General features: G+C 36.4%; 1 protein-coding gene across 1 annotated transcript; it reads right to left on the bottom strand.

Moving 5' to 3' along the window:
• Positions 1-5,035: 5,035 nt before the first annotated feature.
• On the bottom strand, positions 5,036-10,892 carry LOC131707109 (uncharacterized). Its single transcript, XM_059009282.1, has 4 exons — positions 10,188-10,892; positions 8,413-8,700; positions 7,382-7,639; positions 5,036-5,516 (listed from the first exon to the last, which is right to left on the bottom strand). The coding sequence occupies exons 1-4, from the start codon at positions 10,297-10,299 to the stop codon at positions 5,398-5,400; spliced, it is 777 nt and encodes a 258-aa protein (XP_058865265.1). The 5' UTR covers positions 10,300-10,892; the 3' UTR covers positions 5,036-5,397.
• Positions 10,893-18,376: the final 7,484 nt, after the last annotated feature.

Raw genomic sequence — 18,376 nt, 5'->3', positions numbered from 1 at the left:
CAGGGCTCCATTCCAGCTTTAAGTGGCAGATAAATTAAAGATGAATTAGGCTCTTCTGCAAAGGCAGGGTTTTAATAAAGGCGAACACAAACGGCTATGCAAGGTCTCAAACCACTCCCCGAATACTTGGCATGAAACGTGCCCCGCCCCTCCCCAGTCTCTTTACTGTACAAACAGAGAAGTCCAGTACAGTCTGCTTTATTTACAAAGTTTAAAATCATATGAAAAAAGGGCTATACATCTAGTATAGGGTATAGCTAAAACCAAACACACACAGCACATTTACTCACCTGTATTCCTTTACTTCATAATTAGCACCTCCATAATAATGGATTTAGTGCAAGTCAAATACATTGACAACATTAAGCAATTCTACTAACTAGCAAATCAAATGGTGCTCAAACGTCATATATAATAAATCAATAAAGAAAACATCGAAAGCACATACCATAAAATAGTCATCAATAAATCAATGAAGTCAATATAACAATACATTCTCAGTAGATCAGTTCATACGTGACATGTATTATAAATATCAGGCTGTAATTGTCTTATTTAACAGTAGATGGCAGTATTGGTAATCCTTCAGTGCCTAGGAAGCTACATTGGCTTGGTTTATATGAAGCTCAGAATAGACTGGAGGCAAAATAACAAAGGCGTAGGACGGCTGAATTATTGAAATGACGCTGATCATGGAATATGTAGAGATTGGTCTCTGTTCAAACCCCTCACAGGCTTGGAGGGATATTGTTTCTAAAAAGAATAACATACTTAAATTCATTTTTTATTAATTATCTTATGTTTGATTGTTTACAGTTAGCTAATATGCAGTGACATGTATGGTCACGTGCAGGGAGAGGTGCTTCACTCTGAGTCAGTCAGGGTGTGGCAGGACCAAAGTCCTGCTTCTGTAAGTGTGGGAATGTGTGGCAGGGATGTTTTTGTGTTTAATAAACATACTCTTAAAATGCAGCTTTCCTTCTCTGGGTCTCTTTCCTGTCGGTAACAGCCTGGGCCGTGATGCTACTCTGTCACACAGGGTTTCAAGGTGTTTCAAGACAAAAGGACTTCTTAAAAGTAAATCAATATATTATAACCAACCGTTAACAAAACATAAAAAAACTTTTAAACGTAAAAAAGAGCAGCATAATAAAGGTCAAGCGAAGCTCTCATTCCCTTGTTGCCATGCTTACAAAATGTAACATTGTGTGTGTGCATGTTTAAGGTGACACTTTTTTACTTCAAATACTATACTGTTTTTACACTTTATTTGTTTAATTGAATACACCGTGTAACATTTTTTTTTTTTTTTTTGGTTCCTGGGTAGTAAGTGTTATTTCCTAATTGCTTATGCCTCAAAAGTATAGAAAATGGCTATTATTCCCCACAAACTTTGCTTTTGTGACCAGGACAGTGATATTTTGAAATGTACCTATTTCCAATGAGAAAACGGGCGAATTTGTGTCTTTTCGTTCACATAAAGTCAGAAAAAAACAACATATGAATCCAAATTAACATGTATTTATACTAAAGTAATACAAAAATGACTACAAAAGATTTAGAAGTGAGTAGTTTTTCGAGATTTACGATTATACTGTAAATCACTTTCACGAATCAGCCCCCAAATGTAGTCTCCCTGGTAGCGGCGTTCAAAGTTCAGTATATCCTGGTGGAAGCGCTCGCCTTGTTCGCCATGTTCTCCTTGAATTTATCAAGATGAGCATCAAGGATATGGACTTTGAGGGACATCCTACTGCCCATTGTGCCGTAGTTCTTCACCAGAGTCTCAACCAGCTCCACATAGTTTTCGGCCTTGTGATTGCCCAGGAAGCCCCGAACCACTGCGACAAAGCTGTTCCAAGCCGCTTTCTCCTTACTAGTGAGCTTCTTGGGGAATTCATTGCACTCCAGGATCTTCTTTATCTGTGGTCCGACGAAGACACCGGCTTTGACCTTTGCCTCAGACAGCTTAGGAAAGAAGTCTTGAAGGTACTCGAAGGCTGCCGATTCCTTATCTAGAGCTCTGACAAATTGTTTCATAAGGCCATTTTGATGTGCAGTGGTGGCATCAGCACCTTCCGGGGGTCCCAGCCGTACTCATCATACTTCAAGGTGTCCAGCAAGGTCCTGATGCTGTTGTAATCCTCTTTGAGGTGCACCGAGTGAGCCAGGGGAAGAGAAGGGTACTTGTTACCATTATGGAGCAGCACGGCTTTGAGGCTCCTGGATGAGCTGTCAATGAAGGACAGTATAACGAGAACATGATGGGAGACTACATTTGGGGGCTGATGCGTGAAAGTGATTTACAGTATAATCGTAAATCTCGAAAAACTACTCGCTTCTAAATCTTTTCTAGTCATTTTTGTATTACTTTAGTATAAATACATGTTAATTTGGATTCATATGTTGTTTTTTTCTGACTTTATGTGAACGAAAAGACACAAATTCGCCCATTTTCTCATTGGAAATAGGTAAATTTCAAAATATCACTGTCCTGGTCACAAAAGCAAAGTTTGTGGGGAATAATAGCCATTTTCTATACTTTTGAGGCATAAGCAATTAGGAAATAACACTTACTACCCAGGAACAAAAATTGTGTTACATAATGATATTTTTCCTTCTTGAATTGGCCCTCGATATGCAGTGGTGTCACTTCTGTTTGACTGAAGGTTCCCGCTAGGGGCTGGGCCGCACTATAGCCTTTCAGCTTCTCAGTATAGAAAGTGAAATAGTAAGTGGGCTGATACAGGTGAAAGATTACATTGTCACATAGGTTTGAATGGAATGAGCTATAGTCCCTTCATTTAAAAAAAATCTCCCAGATAAACGCAATAAACGCAATATGGGCAGCAGTGTGGAGTAGTGGTTAGGGCTCTGGACTCTTGACCGGAGGGTTGTGGGTTCAATCCCCAGTAGGGGACACTGCTGTTGTACCCTTGAGCAAGGTACTTTACCTAGATTGCTCCAGTAAAAACCCAACTGTATAAATGGGTAATTGTATGTAAAAATAATGTGATATCTGTATAATATGAAATCTTGTAACAATTGTAAGTCGCCCTGGATAAGGGCGTCTGCTAAGAAATAAATAATAATAATAATAATATAATACAATGTGTATATGGGGCGTGTGTGTGGGCGTGTGTGTGGGGGGGGCGTGTGGTTGTGTGCGGGCGTGTGTGTGTGGGCACATATTACTATCCATGTGCGGAAAGAAATTGAGAAAATGTCCCCACAAAGATAGTAACTCCTGGGGAAAAAAAAACGACGTTGTGGGGACGTCCACACTTTGTAAAACACCTTTTTAAGAACTAAATATGCCTTAGAAAAAAAAGTGCGCACTGCAGGACTAAGCCCCGGATGGGACGCCAGTCCATCGCAGCAGTCCAATACAATTGGTGATAAATGTGTTGTTCTTAATGCCGAGCAGGAGCAACACGCTTAATTGACACGTAGGTCATGTGGTATGCAAACAGAAGACTCTCTATTCAGATTTTTTTTTTTTTATCTTTGTGTAAACAATATATGACAGCTAAAAAAAATTCCCGCCCTCATTATTTTGTTTTTCATCTATAAATGAGCTGTGTTACATTGGAAGGCGGTGTATGTGATCTTATTACAAATGCTTAAACATGTAAAACAGGTGCTTTTGAATGTCATCTGCAAACTTTGTTGTGACGTTTACTGTAAAACAAAAATAAAAAAACACCTTTTCCACATGCTGCTAGTTTTAGATTCAATTGCATATACTTAAGAAGCCAACAAGATAGTTTTGAAATGTTTTTTTTTTTTTCCTAAGCCTTGAATATTAAATTGAGAGCTGACTATGCGTTCGCAAATATCATTTTAAGCATACAGCTCGACCTTGAATGTCCAAAAATGGGGCAGCAACAAAACCGGCATTTTAGTAAACTGAAATGTATCTCTAAACAAAATGGTATCGCCCAAACAAGCGCTGACTTGAAACCGGTTACAGGAAATATATATATATATAAGTTATATATATATAGGTCGGTTGGCATGTAGGCGTGGTCGCGCCACTTCAGGAATTAGGCTACGCCTCGAGAAAAATAGGGAATAGGAAAAGTTTAACCACAAAACAATTTAAAACAAATACCAAACGAATGCTTCCCATAAAGAAGCAATACCGTCTCCAATAAGTGTATTGAATCAGCCACAAAAATGCAAACAACTCGCACTAGGTAAAATGGTTTGAAGTGGCTTTTTCAAGTAGCACAAAAAGGATAGTAGGCTTAGAGAAGTGATTGCAAAGTAGTTTTACAGGCAATCTCTGTGAATTGGTTGTGACCCCAAATTTCTGGACCCAAATCCCTCCTATATATGTGTTGGTTTGCAAACACATACATTTATATTTATGTATGTATTTATTTCACAGGGGTCGATTTTGTAACACGTGTTACAACTGTCCCCGGTCTCCCCAATACTAGATATTTATAACATATTCTATTATTACTATTCTTTTTTTTTCTACTGTTCAACAGCTGATATTTTTTTAATCGCAATTTAGAACTTGTATGAACTGGAAAGTATTTTTTGAAACAGTTTCTTTTTTATTGTGTAGCCTATATTTTGAAATTAGAAAAGCCATATGTAGTTCAGAGAGAGAGAGAGAGAGAGAGAGAGAGAGAGAGAGAGAGAGAGAGAGAGAGAGAGAGAGAGAGAGAGAGAGAGAGAGAGCTACAGAAGCTGCAGACCACACAGATAGAAAGCGCAAGAGCAAGAGAGAAGAGTTTTATCCATTGTGCTGCTATAGAGTGGCGCAGAAAGTCATGGGACAGGACCTGAGCATGTAAAAATGTAAATAGTTCTATTCAGTGTTCCATATTCTGTTTTGTGAATATGCACAGTTGGTAAAAGTGATAATAAAACAGCTGTTTTTCACCCAATTTGCTTTACCCCCCCCCCCCCCCATGTTCATTTCATATTGAAGTTCTAGGTGCAGTGTTTTGTTTGAGACATCTATGATTACAATACATATAGCAGTGACCAAACATGATTTTTTGCAAAAGCATTTATTTTTTGCATATATTCTCATCTCCAACACATATTAATAATATAATATAGCTTATATAATATAGCTTATATAATGTGAAAGGACACGTGGCCTTTCATTTGAAATAATAAATACATGCAGCACAAACTATCCTGTAGTTAAACATACATAAATGAAAACAGTGAAAATAGGGTTGAGTGTCATTTGCTTTGTGCACAATTTTTCAATAACAAGACATGTTACAAAAAAATGTACATAATATTCAGCCTAAATTAACATGATAATTTACAGCCAATAACTGATCATTGAAAATGTCATTATCATCCAAAGCATCCATACACTCACCATCTACTCCCAACAATAATTTGCTAAAGCCTATAGCATTTCTACATGTTGCTCGTTCTGAGTTTTAATCCCTTCCACATTAACAAAGCAACAAGAATAAAGACCAGGGCAGCAAATGCTATCAGGCCAAAGGGACTTCTCCTTTCAGTTCCAGTTGAGTCTGTAAGATAACAGAAACATACATTGCTGGTTCACTAACCTCTTTAGACCAATGTTATTTGTGTTTTCCTTGTACAATGTCTCTGGAATAACAGTTTGAAATGTGTTTAATCGCACATCTATTCTATTGCTCCAGAGGAAATGTTTAATTGGAGTTGATATGTATTTCAATGCTATAGTAGGGCAGCAGTGTGGAGTAGTGGTTAGGGCTCTGGACTCTTGACAAGAGGATCGTGGGTTCAATTCCCAGTGGGGACACTGCTGCTGTACCCTTGAGCAAGGTACTTTACCTAGATTGCTCCAGTAAAAACCCAACTGAATAAATGGGTAATTGTATGTAAAAATAATGTGATATCTTGTAACAATTGTAAGTCGCCCCGGATAAGGGCGTCAGCTAAGAAATAAATAATAATAATAATTATAGTTGTAATGTAAAAGTATAAATGAGGGTTGCCTAAGAAGATTTGCAAGCATGAGGCTTGCATCATAAATTCTTAAATGTAATTTTAAATTGCATTGATCTTAATTTGGGATTCTAGGGGTGTGGCGATACCTGCATCTTCCGAATGATTCCTAAGTAAAGGAATTATTATTATTATTATTTTTATTATTATTATTATTATTATTATTATTATTATTATTACTGATAATTAAGGCTGTATTTTTTCACAGTTATAGGCAGCAGTGTGGAGTAGTGGTTAGGGCTTTGGACTCTTGACCAGAAGGTTGTGGGTTCAATCCCAGGTGGGGCACACTGCTGCTGTACCCTTGAGCAAGGTACTTTACCTAGATTGCTCCAGTAAAAACCCAGCTGTATAAATGGGTAATTGTATGTAAAAATAATGTGATATCTTGTAACAATTGTAAGTCGCCCTGGATAAGGGTGTCTGCTAAGAAATAAATAATAATAATAATTGTAACCCTGTACTGCCCTGTAACACCTGTAAGGATAAAGGCGTCTGCTAATAAATAATAATAAAGTTATCACAGGTTTCACGACTTCCTTGAAATGACCCATTTACTGTAATATGTAGTTATTTTCCCATAACAATTTACATTTCTGAAAGAATAGCGTGAATATACATAATTACAGCTTATTGACTCGCTATCTGTTCCACTGCATTCAGGAACCTGGCAGCCAGTTTTGTTTGCTTCAGGTAAATAGAGCACAGAGGATTTCTTTACAATGTCTTCAACGAAAAGACAAAGATCTGAAACATTATCCGCTGAAGATCGCTCAGTCCAGTACAAGGGCGGGACATTTCACATGTATGTTATTATTTCAACATTTATTTATTTATGTTTTTATGCTGTTTGATAATTCACTGATGGTGAAAATAGAATGTCTTTAAAAGATGGGCATACAAAAAACCGAAATATTCTACAATCTAGCATTTACTGTTTTTTTTTTTTTATGTAAGCATTTAAATATTTAGGAACATTTGTTGTATAATAACTCAATTTTCAATGAGACAACGTTGTTTTTTCTGCTTTAATAAATATAATGTTTCATCGTGAAATATCTTGAAACACCCATTTTAGGCCGTCAAATGCCATGACATTTTTTTTACAGCGAAAAAAAAAAAAATACAGCCTTAATATTTTACAAGAAATACCAAGTGTAAACACCGAGATGGCATTTGCACACAGAAAGACTTATTTCCCATTCACAATTTACAATTAACCATATTAATAATTGATAACGACATGAGATGCTGTAGCATCTTTTTTTTCTAATATGCTCTTTCACTTGTATTTGTCATTTCGTAGCTAAATGCATGTTTCAGGCTTAAATTATAGCAGCTTGTGATATACACATCATATTGCAGGAAGACGTTTAATTCAATAATGTGATAAAGGGCTCACCTTCCACAGTTACAGTGATGGTGCTGACCTCGTGCTGCTCGGGATCCAGCACGGTGTAGGTCCCCTCCTCTTCTTTGGTCACGCTCCTCAGCGTCAGCACTCCATCCTGGACAGACACGCGCTGTTCAAACCCTGCTGCGCTATCGACAATGGAGGAGTTGACAGCGCCCTTAGGTTTAAACCACACGGTTACATTTTTTCGGTCGAGTCGAATCTCCTTGGTTCCTCCGTTTGACAGTGTGACGTTTTCCTTGCGGCCTAACAGTATAAGGGACAAAGGAAAGGTGTTTGACAAATTATATATATATATATATATATATATATATATATATATATATATATATATATATATATATATATATATATATATATATATATATATACAAAAAAAAAAATATTTTTTAAAGTCAAGAATTTGTGAACCGAACCCATCCATATCGTTAGTTGTAGGCCCTCTTTCGTGTTAGAAAATAACTCATACACAAACAAAAATGTAGTTTCTGATGCACGGTACATGCATCAGCAGTACAATACAATATCAAGGGGGTATTTAAGGCATGGTACATTGCAAACAACACAAATATATCTGGACAATATAGGCCTAAGCTATGGTGTGGAATGCCATCAAACTGAGTGAGAAAAAGTCCACAAAGTTGGCTTAATGATGCTATGAAAATTGTACTTCAAGAACACTTGAAAAATGTAATGAACAACAGTTGATGCCGTCAGTGTTTGTTTATTACCTTGTTTCTTTGCAGCTAGTGGAAAGTGAAACAAAACATAATGATTTCAAATGCCAGAAACATAGCCTGCTTTCAGGACCCGCGATATTATTTCATTTGTATTTTGTAATGTCTTAGAATCTTCACATTTTGCCGCCTCTTAAGACCTAACTGAGATGTGACATTTCATTGTAAATAATTTCCATATAAAATGTCGGTGTAGTTTGCATTTGTATGTGTTTATTTATTTATTTTGGCAGTCGTGTATGTATTTATCTATCTTAATGCATTGCGGTACCGTATCCTCACCTTGCACGGAGAGACGGACGTTTTGGACAGCCTTGCTCGATCGTTTCTCCCAGACAGTGTAAGACCCCTCGTCTCGTTTGGTCACGCTGCTCAGGTGTAACACCTTGTCTCGCACTGACACTCTCCGCTCATACTCTTTAACGTCACATCTCACGGTGGTGTTGATGACAAACCACACGTGCACACTTTCTTCAGATTTAGGCCTGAACTCAACCTGCAGGTTTGATTTATTTGAACGTAGAGAAAACGTGAAATCGTCTCCAATCACTGCACGCCTTTCCTCAGCACCTAAAAAGAAACAAATACAATATTAATGAAATATTAATTAAAACAAAAACCAAACACAAAAAAAGCACACGAGCAGGCCCTGTTTATTAGATCTGGGTTTCAAAAATGTGTTTTGATTTTTGTGGTAGTTGAAGTAAGTCGCTCTGGATAGAAGCGTATGCTAAATTACTGATTCATAATAATTTCCTAATGCGACGCTTCATTTTTATTTAGTGTAAAAATGTGTGTCTTAAACTTTTTTGTTAACTTTGATACTGTTTGGATAAAGTAGGCCTATACAAAGGACCGAAAACATAAAAAAACAGTACATCATTTTGTTTATCAGTTCATGAAAAAAAGCCTATATTAAGAAATTAAATGTATTAAAATATGTATATTCCATGCGTCTGGGTTTTTTAATGTTTATTATTCGATGTAAAAGAATGACTGATTTATAAAACAATATAGAACTTTAACAAAGATCGACCAAGACTATATGCAACTGTAATCAGTCTTGACTGGCCTTTAAGATTAAATAATAATAATAATAATAATAATAATAATAATAATAATAATAATAATAATAATAATAATAATAAATGAATGATTTGGGGAGTATTTTTCATTTCCTCTGCATCAAATGAAGTTGTGCATGTATTGCACCATTTTGTTTTTCTAAAATACCCAGATATCGTTTGTATAAAATGGACGATTAACAAATACCTTTACCACAGTCTTGAAAGACCCCAATCAGGAGAAAATTAACCAATTCGCAATAACACGACTACATAATTACTTCTGATTATACTTTCTACAAACAAGACAGTTACAATGGAAGCTTAAGAAATGCTTCAAGACTTTATAATTACTGTCTATTACATTGAAATGAAATATATTTTTCTAACGTGTATACTTTCATTATTTTAAAAAGTACTTTGTTTTGTTTACTAAAGGATTAATAAATACATCGTATGCAAAATGTTTTAATCTCATACTACTATTTATTTATTTTTTATTTGGTAAACATGATTTTTTTTTCTGTGTCAAAGTATATACTCCAAAGAATGAAAATAAAGGTAAATGGAAGATAAATCCGTTTTTTTAAGTGTGTTAAATATCGGTCCAATACGATATTAATAATGCAAATTAGAGAGCAAAAATAATATATAGGCTAGGATATATGGCTGGTTATACTGCGGTGACGGTTCAGCATTTAAACAAAATTAAACAAACACTTTATCGAATACCAAACAGGGATAATGAATATATACTTCTATATACCGTTGATATCTTTCATCTGTTTTTTTTTCTTTGTTATCGAATCAAGACTCTGATTCTGCAACAGCAGTTGTGATGCAGAGTTCACCCCCAAGTCTCTGTAAGTTGCTTTGGATACAAGCGTCTGCTGAATGACTAAATAATAATAATAATAATAATAATAATAATAATAATAATAATAATAATAAATACAGAAATAATATTCTATTGTACAATTCCATTCGGCCTACCAGATTGAGCATCGTTGGGTCTCAGCTCAGGGCGGGAGAGTTCCTCCATACAAATAACACTATATAATACAAAGATAACATTTAAAAAAACCGTATCCAATCTGCTCATCATGTTAAGAGTTGCAGTGAAATCTTCAACGAAATTACTTTCGAACAAAAAATAGATTTTAAAAAAAGCTTCTGTAGCTGATGAATAAAGTAATAATATTAAAAGTAAACGTTCATGTATTTGTATTTGCTGCTGTTTGAAACAGTAGCAGGGAGTATTTCACCACCACTCTAGCCAATAAGATCCCAGTGTCTGAAAATATAGAATGACATCACCGGGCTCCGCTATCTCTGCTGCTGCTGCTGCGTGTACCCATAACGCATTGCGCGCCGACGCTGCCTCGGCTTTTGCGCTGGTTCTCTGTTTCAGTACTGCGGCAATGTGAGGGGGGGGCGTTTCTATGGGCATATTCTACCGCCCCTGCCCATAGCAACGAACGAAAACAAGATGACTAATGAGTTTTTTTTGTCTTTTTCTGGTGTATTTACATTTCGGACTACAAGTCCTTCTTCCGCTGGAAAAAGCAGTGCTTTAAGCAAGCTGTTGTTATTAACAATTTTAACCGGTATTTCCTGTACTAAGCAGGAGGCTATTAGGGGGGAGTCAGCTGACTCTGCTTGGTGATATTAAACGTACATGTGGACGAGGTGAAGCAAAAGGTAACGCAGGGTTTATATCGTGTAATCGTGCGCGAGGTAAATCACAAGTGTGGAATACTTTTGGAATCATAGCATATGAAAATAATGAACATGTGATTGGATTCGCTGCTTGTAAAACCTGTCATTATGTTTTTGTGAACGACAGCCACAAAACTGGACCATCATCGCTGTGAAAGCACAGGTGTAGCTCCCTTTCAACTGGTGGCACGAATGGAATAGACAGGTATCTATAGTAAAGTACGTAGAGATAGTTAACCGGTTCGCGCTACAGCGAACCCTGCTGGCCAGGTGCCAGTGAGCTTAAATGAAAACATGCTGATCTGATTTTTGTCTCTTATGAATTAACCACAATGTAGTTAGATAGATAGATAGACAAACAAACAAACAGAGAGAGAGAGAGAGAGAGAGAGAGAGAGAGAGAGAGAGAGTTAATGAAGAAGCGGCTGTGTGATTTTGCAAAAAAACAACACTTTTTGTATAAAAAGCGCCTCTTTTTTATAAACAGCTGATCCAAAAAAAATATTGTGTGATTGACAGCAAATACCACCATTAGTTTAATGGTAAAATCACTGCCATTCACTCAGACTTTGTTGAATCAAGGGCGTAGGTTTGGTTTGAACATTGGTGGGGACACAATTTTTTAGGGGGGCAGAGTCACGGTCGCTAGGGGGGTTCGGGGGCATGCCCCCCCGGGAAGAAATTTTTTAGGAGACAGCTGTTAAATGGTAACTTCTGGTGGCTTGAAATGAATGCTGGACATGAATCGAGGACAATCTGATTGACATGAAGTTGGCTGGTATACACTTAAAACACTATGATAAAGTGTCCCTCCTGGAAGCTGGTTTGACATCCCTGCTATAGAATTACTAATAACCTGAATTATAACCTATCCCAGCCTTACTGTAAGCTACCATTACCCCTGCCACTACAAGCATGAGCACATGCACGCTCACGTGCTCTGCCTGCCTCTCCTGTGTCTGTGCTGCTGCTCGTACCTGGGTGCATTGCTTCATTCACCTGATAAAATAATAAACTGATGCATGCCATATAGAGAGAAAATATATGGCTATGCTAACTTTATTTGCTGAGTATTACCATACAGCATTAGCCTACTATCATATCACAATGTGCCTCAAACAATAATATATCTCAAAACTGAGTCTAACACTTTCACTGTTATAATCACTAAGCCATTACAGACCTCACCTGCAACCCTGTTGCTCCACCTGCCTCTGTACTGCTTTTACCAGGTTGCACTGCTTCACTCGCCTGATAAAATGATAAATTGATGCATGCTGTTTAGAGAGAAAGTATGACTCTGCTAACTTCATTAGTAAATTATTTTTTCATTTGCTATGAGAATCATTACCAATTGTGTTTTACTTTAATAACATCTTCCTACTTACACTTTGACTTTTTGTAAAAAAAAAAACTTCCTTATGTCCATCTTTCTTTTTTTGGTTGCTATTATGCTTTAGTCACCTAAAGCCAAATTGAAGTGATTAGCTAACGTGAGTTGAATGACGATATCAAAACATGCTCACGCACACCCACACTCACACTCTCTCTCTCTCACACACACACACATAATGATTTAGCTGTGAAACAAGCTAGCTAGCCACCAAGGACGTGGGGTTAGCAGCTAGCAATGGGTCGCTAACGTAATAGGTAGGTAGGTCGGTAGGTTTATTCACTCAAACTATGTTGCTGACGACCTGACAATACCTTCAGCCCCGGCACCTGGCTTTCATTCAGTCAGTGGGTCACACTCATATCAGACTGACCGGCAAGCGGCAACATCAGATGAGCGTCTTTTTTTACTCACGCCGCACTGAAATTTATTTGTATATCTGTCGTCGTCCGACCCCCCCCCCCCCCCCCGATTAATTTGACTTTTTATATTTTTTTTATTACTGCCTATATAATATAGTGTATTTATTTAGCCGCCTAGATAGTCACACTGTCAATTCAATCAAATACACTGTTCGTGTTCGCTTTTTACACACACGATACAAAAATATCAAGCAAGGAGTAAGTTAGTTACAAGGGGAGGAAGGAGGAGGATTGAAATAATGTGACAACGCATTAACCAACAAACACAAACTAAATATCGAATTAAACTGATTTTATTTATTCTTATTTTTTTAAATAAATGTGAAAATTGTGGCACAATATACACCGTTTAAGAATGGCTAGAATTTTTTATTTTAAACCCGGAGATTTACCTTTCACTCCCGAGTCCTTGTGCACTTTCGCACTTCAATGAAAACAGCACACTCTGCTGGTCCCTGACCTCAGCCGCGCACTGAGTCTGTGTTACAGTGATGCATTATGGAAGGGCCTAAGCCAATCAAATTTTTTTTTTGTTTGTTTTTTTGGAGGAGGGAGGAGTAACGAGAGGGGGGGGATCTTGAGAGAGTTAACCCTTTGTGGAGCGGATAAAATGACTTGACAAAAGACGTTTCAGATTTATCAAAATTATTGGTAGGGACAATTCAACGGTCCCTTGACATTGGTAGGGACATGTCCCTACCGTCCCTAGCTAAATCTACGCCGGTGGTTGAGCTGACCCGCTCGATTTATCCAGCCCGCTTTCAGTAAACACTGTACGTAGGCTGCTGAAAGACACGCATCAAACACGGTTTAAATTCCTGAGTTGTTAGTTGATGCGTTCGTAGCGTCCGTCTGAATCGTATGCCCAGTGTGAACCAGCCTTTAGTGTAACAGCGCATAAATAGCGCAAAACCAAGTTAGAATAGGGCCCTAAAAATACAAAATATAATTAGCCTAATTATTATGGGAAATTAGTTAGGGGACAAACCGACCAGGAAAATCAGTGGCATCTGCAGAAACAGCAACAAAAAGAAAACATTACAGGGCTATCTTACAGACAGGCTTACTGCTACAATGCGAAGAGTATTTACTTTCAATTAAAAAAAATACTTTAGAATTACAGGTCTTCCAAATCCAGACCTTATTATGAGAACCATTTGCGTTTTAAAATATTATAATAAAACTACATCTCTTCCGAGTATATTAACAATTTGCATCTAATAATACATTCATATATTTATTTTAAACAATCCAAATATACATTTAAACGGTGTCAAATAATGCTGATGTGAATTTTAAATAAAATAAACACATGAATACAAAGCACAGATCATGTATACGGATACGCAAGCAGAAATACCTTATTCCAGAATTCTCCAAGCTGCTGGAACTTCGAACTTCTAATCGTGTTCCAAATTGAACACAGGTGTGTTTATGAAGGCTCGGCTCAACAGCTGTTGTTGCATATCCCCAAAGCGCATGTCCTGGGTTTTTTATTTTTGCGAAGAAAGGAAATAACTGTGGCTACTGTCATGTGGAAAGCACCGCCGCTCCCTCTTGTTTTGTATTCCATAAAAGGTCCTTTGTGTTTTGCATCTTAAAATGAGGAATCGAAACAAGCAGTAGATTCAAAATGATGTGCCGGAGACAACAGAGTTTTTTTTTCCCTCTGATTATCAGTGGTTAAAGTGGCGTGTTAACGTTTTTTGTTGCTGTAAATTTAAAATATATACATCGCCGGCAAATATAAAAAGAGTTAAACTGAATACAACGTTGCTTCTGTAGATGGAAATGCTTTTCAATAACAAAAATAAACACATCAGTAACTAAAAAAATTCTTAACAGGTGTTATAGTCGTGTCTTGTTTTATGTCCACATGACCTGCGCGACTTCCTTGCCTTTTTTTTTTTTTTTTTTAGAAAACTGAAGACAGTTGGACACACGGTTTTGACCCCGAGTTGCTGTCGTGGATTTCAGACTGGCTGCTTGATCGTTGTCTGCGCCGTGGTGGTGTTTATTTGAAGCAAAACGTGGTGAGTTTTTTTAATTTATTTTATTTGTTACCGATATTGATTTACGCATTTCAGACCTAACGATATCCCAGAAATTCAACTTCACTGATGTTGGCCTATTGTAATAGTGTAAAAATGTGTCACTTCCGGGACTAATTTTCATACATTTAAATGAAATATACATTTGCAGGACAAATTCGCGCCTATTATAAATAAATACTTAAATAAAAAGTCCAGGAACTGAAAGATGGTTGAACAGGTTTGCTGATGTATCAAAGTAAGATCTAATCGGCTGCTTCATACAAGACCGAACTTGTATTTGCATAAAGATCAGTTAATGGCTGATTTTACAACAGATTAAACTACGATTGTCTCGACGGCAAACGCGTTCCTCCCTATAACATCTAAAAATAAATAAAAATAAAAAAAATTAAAAATAGGGTAATGTGATATTTGTATAATGTGAAATAATGTGGATAATATGAAATAATGTGATATCTTGTAACAATTGTAAGTCGCCCTGGATAAGGGCATATGCTAAGAAATAAATAAATAATAATAATAATAATAATAATAATAATAATAATAATAATAATAATTAGCTCGTTATCTGAATGTTGGGTAGTGGGTCCGATCCATCAAAACATCGTTTAATTTACTTCAAAACAAATTAAATGTCTGTTTTGTAAAACAAGAAAAAAAGAAAATGACCATGTCCCGCATTTGCATACATGAAGCGCTAACAAATATGTTTCAACAGGCTTCTGTAGTCTGAAAGTAGAAACATTCGCTCACACACTCAAAGTCGGCTTCTCTGCGCTCGTATGTTTTCTAGCATTCGCGGTGTTAGTTCTGTCGTTGTGTGTGATTATCAAAGCCCTGTGTTTAAAGTCGTCAGTGTTGTTGCTTTGCTGTGGAGAATGGCTCTTGCAGTAACAATTACATCGTTTTATTTTGTGGCGGTGTAATTCGCTGCCTCACAATATTGTAGTCTTCTGAAGCGTTTTTCCATTATTTAATTGTCCAAGTTCTCTGTATATTTCCCGGGTTAAAAGCAATCTATTTTCTCACGCTGATAAAAAAAAGCTTCATCTCACAGCAATAGTATAAGCTGTGACTGCCTGTCTCTCTGTCTGCCAACTGGGTGACTTATCCTCTCCTAATAATGAAAATATTACATGTTGTAATATTTACAAAGCGAAGATAACACCAGCTCACTGCTTAGGAAACACATACTGAAACTGAAACTTTTTTTTTTTTCCTGGACCCGTTTAAATAAGATCTTTTATAACAATAAACAACATTAATTTTTATTCATTATTTACAAGAAGGACATAAAAAATATTCTACAATGTACTGTTTTTTTTCTGGTAAGCATTTAAATAGGCTCATTTGCTGTATAATCATTCTGAATGCGACAACGCTATTTGGGTGTGCTTTAATAAACATTATGTTTAATCGCAACATATCTTGAAATACTTATTTTTCAGACCGTCATACGCTGTGAAATAAGCCATGAAAATACAGCTCTTATTCCTCTTATTCCTCTTACACACTGAGCGAGCGGGGAGACTACGTTAGTTCATTCTGAGCGTCCAGCCTCTAGTGTGACAGCGCACAAACAGCGCAAAACCAAGTCAGAATAGAGCCCTAAAAATACAAAATATAATTAACCTAGTTATTACGGGAAAGTGGTTAGGGGACAAACCGGCAGGAAAATCAGTGGCATCTGCAGAAACAGCGCAACAAAAAAGAAAACATTACAGGGCTATCTTACAGACAGGCTTACTGCTACAATGCAAAGAGTATTTACTTTCAATTAAAAACAAATACTTTAGAATTACAGGTCTTCCAAATCCAGACCTTATTATGAGAACCATTTGCGTTTTAAAATATTATAATAAAACTACATCTCTTCCGAGTATATTAACAATTTGCATCTAATAATACATTCATATATTTATTTTAAACAATCCAAATATACATTTAAACGGTGTCAAATAATGCTGATGTGAATTTTAAATAAAATAAACACATGAATACAAAGCACAGATCATGTATACGGATACGCAAGCGGAAATACCTTATTCCAGAATTCTCCAAGCTGGTGGAACTTCGAACTTCTAATCGTGTTCCAAATTGAACACAGGTGTGTTTATGAAGGCTCGGCTCAACAGCTGTTGTTGCATATCCCCAAAGCGCATGTCCTGGGTTTTTTTTTTTTTTGCAAACAAAGGAAATAACTGTGGCTACTGTCATTTGGAAAGCACCGCCGCTCTGTCTTGTTTTGTATTCCAGAAAAGGTCCTTTGTGTTTTGCAACTTAAAATGAGGAATCGAAACAAGCAGTAGATTCAAAATTATGTGCCGGAGACAACAGAGGTTTTTTCCCCTCTGATTATCAGTGGTTAAAGTGGCGTGTTAACGTTTTTTTGTTGCTGTAAATTTAAAATATATAAATTGAATATTAAACTGAATACAACGTTGCTTCTGTAGTTGGAAATGCTTTTCAATAACAAAAATAAACCCATCAGTAACTAAACAAATTCATAACAGGTATTATAGTCCTGTATTGTTTTATGTCCACATGACCTGCGCGACTTCCTTGCCTTTTTTTTTTTTTTTTTTTTTTTTTTTTTTAGAAAACTGAAGACAGTTGGACACACGGTTTTGACCCCGAATTGCTGTCGTGGATTTTAGACTGGCTGCTTGATCGTTGTCTGCGCCGTGGTGGTGTTTATTTGAAGCAAAACGGGGTGAGTTTTTATTATTTATTTTATTTGTTACCGATATTGATTTACGCATTTCAGACCTAACGATATCCCAGAAATTCAACTTCACTGATGTTGGCCTATTGTAATAGTGTAAAAATGTGTCACTTCCGGGACTAAATTTTTTGCGAATTTGTCCTGCAAATATACATTTGCAGGACAAATTCGCGCCTATTATAAATAAATACTTAAATAAAAAGTCCAGGAACTGAAAGATGGTTTAACAGGTTTGCTGATGTATCAAAGTAATATCTAATTGGCTGCTTCATACAAGACCGAACTTGTACTTGCATAAAGATCAGTTAATGGCTGATTTTACAACAGATTAAACTACGATTGTCTCGACGGCAAACGCGTTCCTCCCTATAACATATATAATAAATAAATTAATTAATTAAAAAAAAAATAGGGTAATGTGATATTTGTATAATGTGAAATAATGTGGATAATATGAAATAATGTGATATCTTGTAACAATTGTAAGTCGCCCTGGATAAGGGCATATGCTAAGAAATAAATAAATAAATAATAATAATAATAATAATAATAATAATAATAATAATAATAATAAAAATAATAATTAGCTCGTTATCTGAATGTTGGGTAGTGGGTCCGATCCATCAAAACATCGTATAATTTACTTCAAAACAAATTAAATGTCTGTTTTATAAAACAAGAAAAAAAGAAAATGACCATATCCCGCATTTACATACATGAAGCGCTAACAAATATGTTTCAACAGGCTTCTGTAGTCTTCTACGAAGATGACGAAAGTAGAAACATTCGCTCACACACCCAAAGTCGGCTTCTCTGCGCTCGTATGTTTTCCAGCATTCGCGGTGTTAGTTCTGTCGTTGTGTGTGGTT

This window comes from Acipenser ruthenus, chromosome 38 (genome assembly GCF_902713425.1).
Source record: "Acipenser ruthenus chromosome 38, fAciRut3.2 maternal haplotype, whole genome shotgun sequence".
Classification (NCBI taxonomy): Eukaryota; Metazoa; Chordata; class Actinopteri; order Acipenseriformes; family Acipenseridae; genus Acipenser; species Acipenser ruthenus.
The sequence above is the reverse complement of the archived record's forward strand: the minus strand, read 5'-3'. Positions and strand labels throughout refer to the sequence as shown.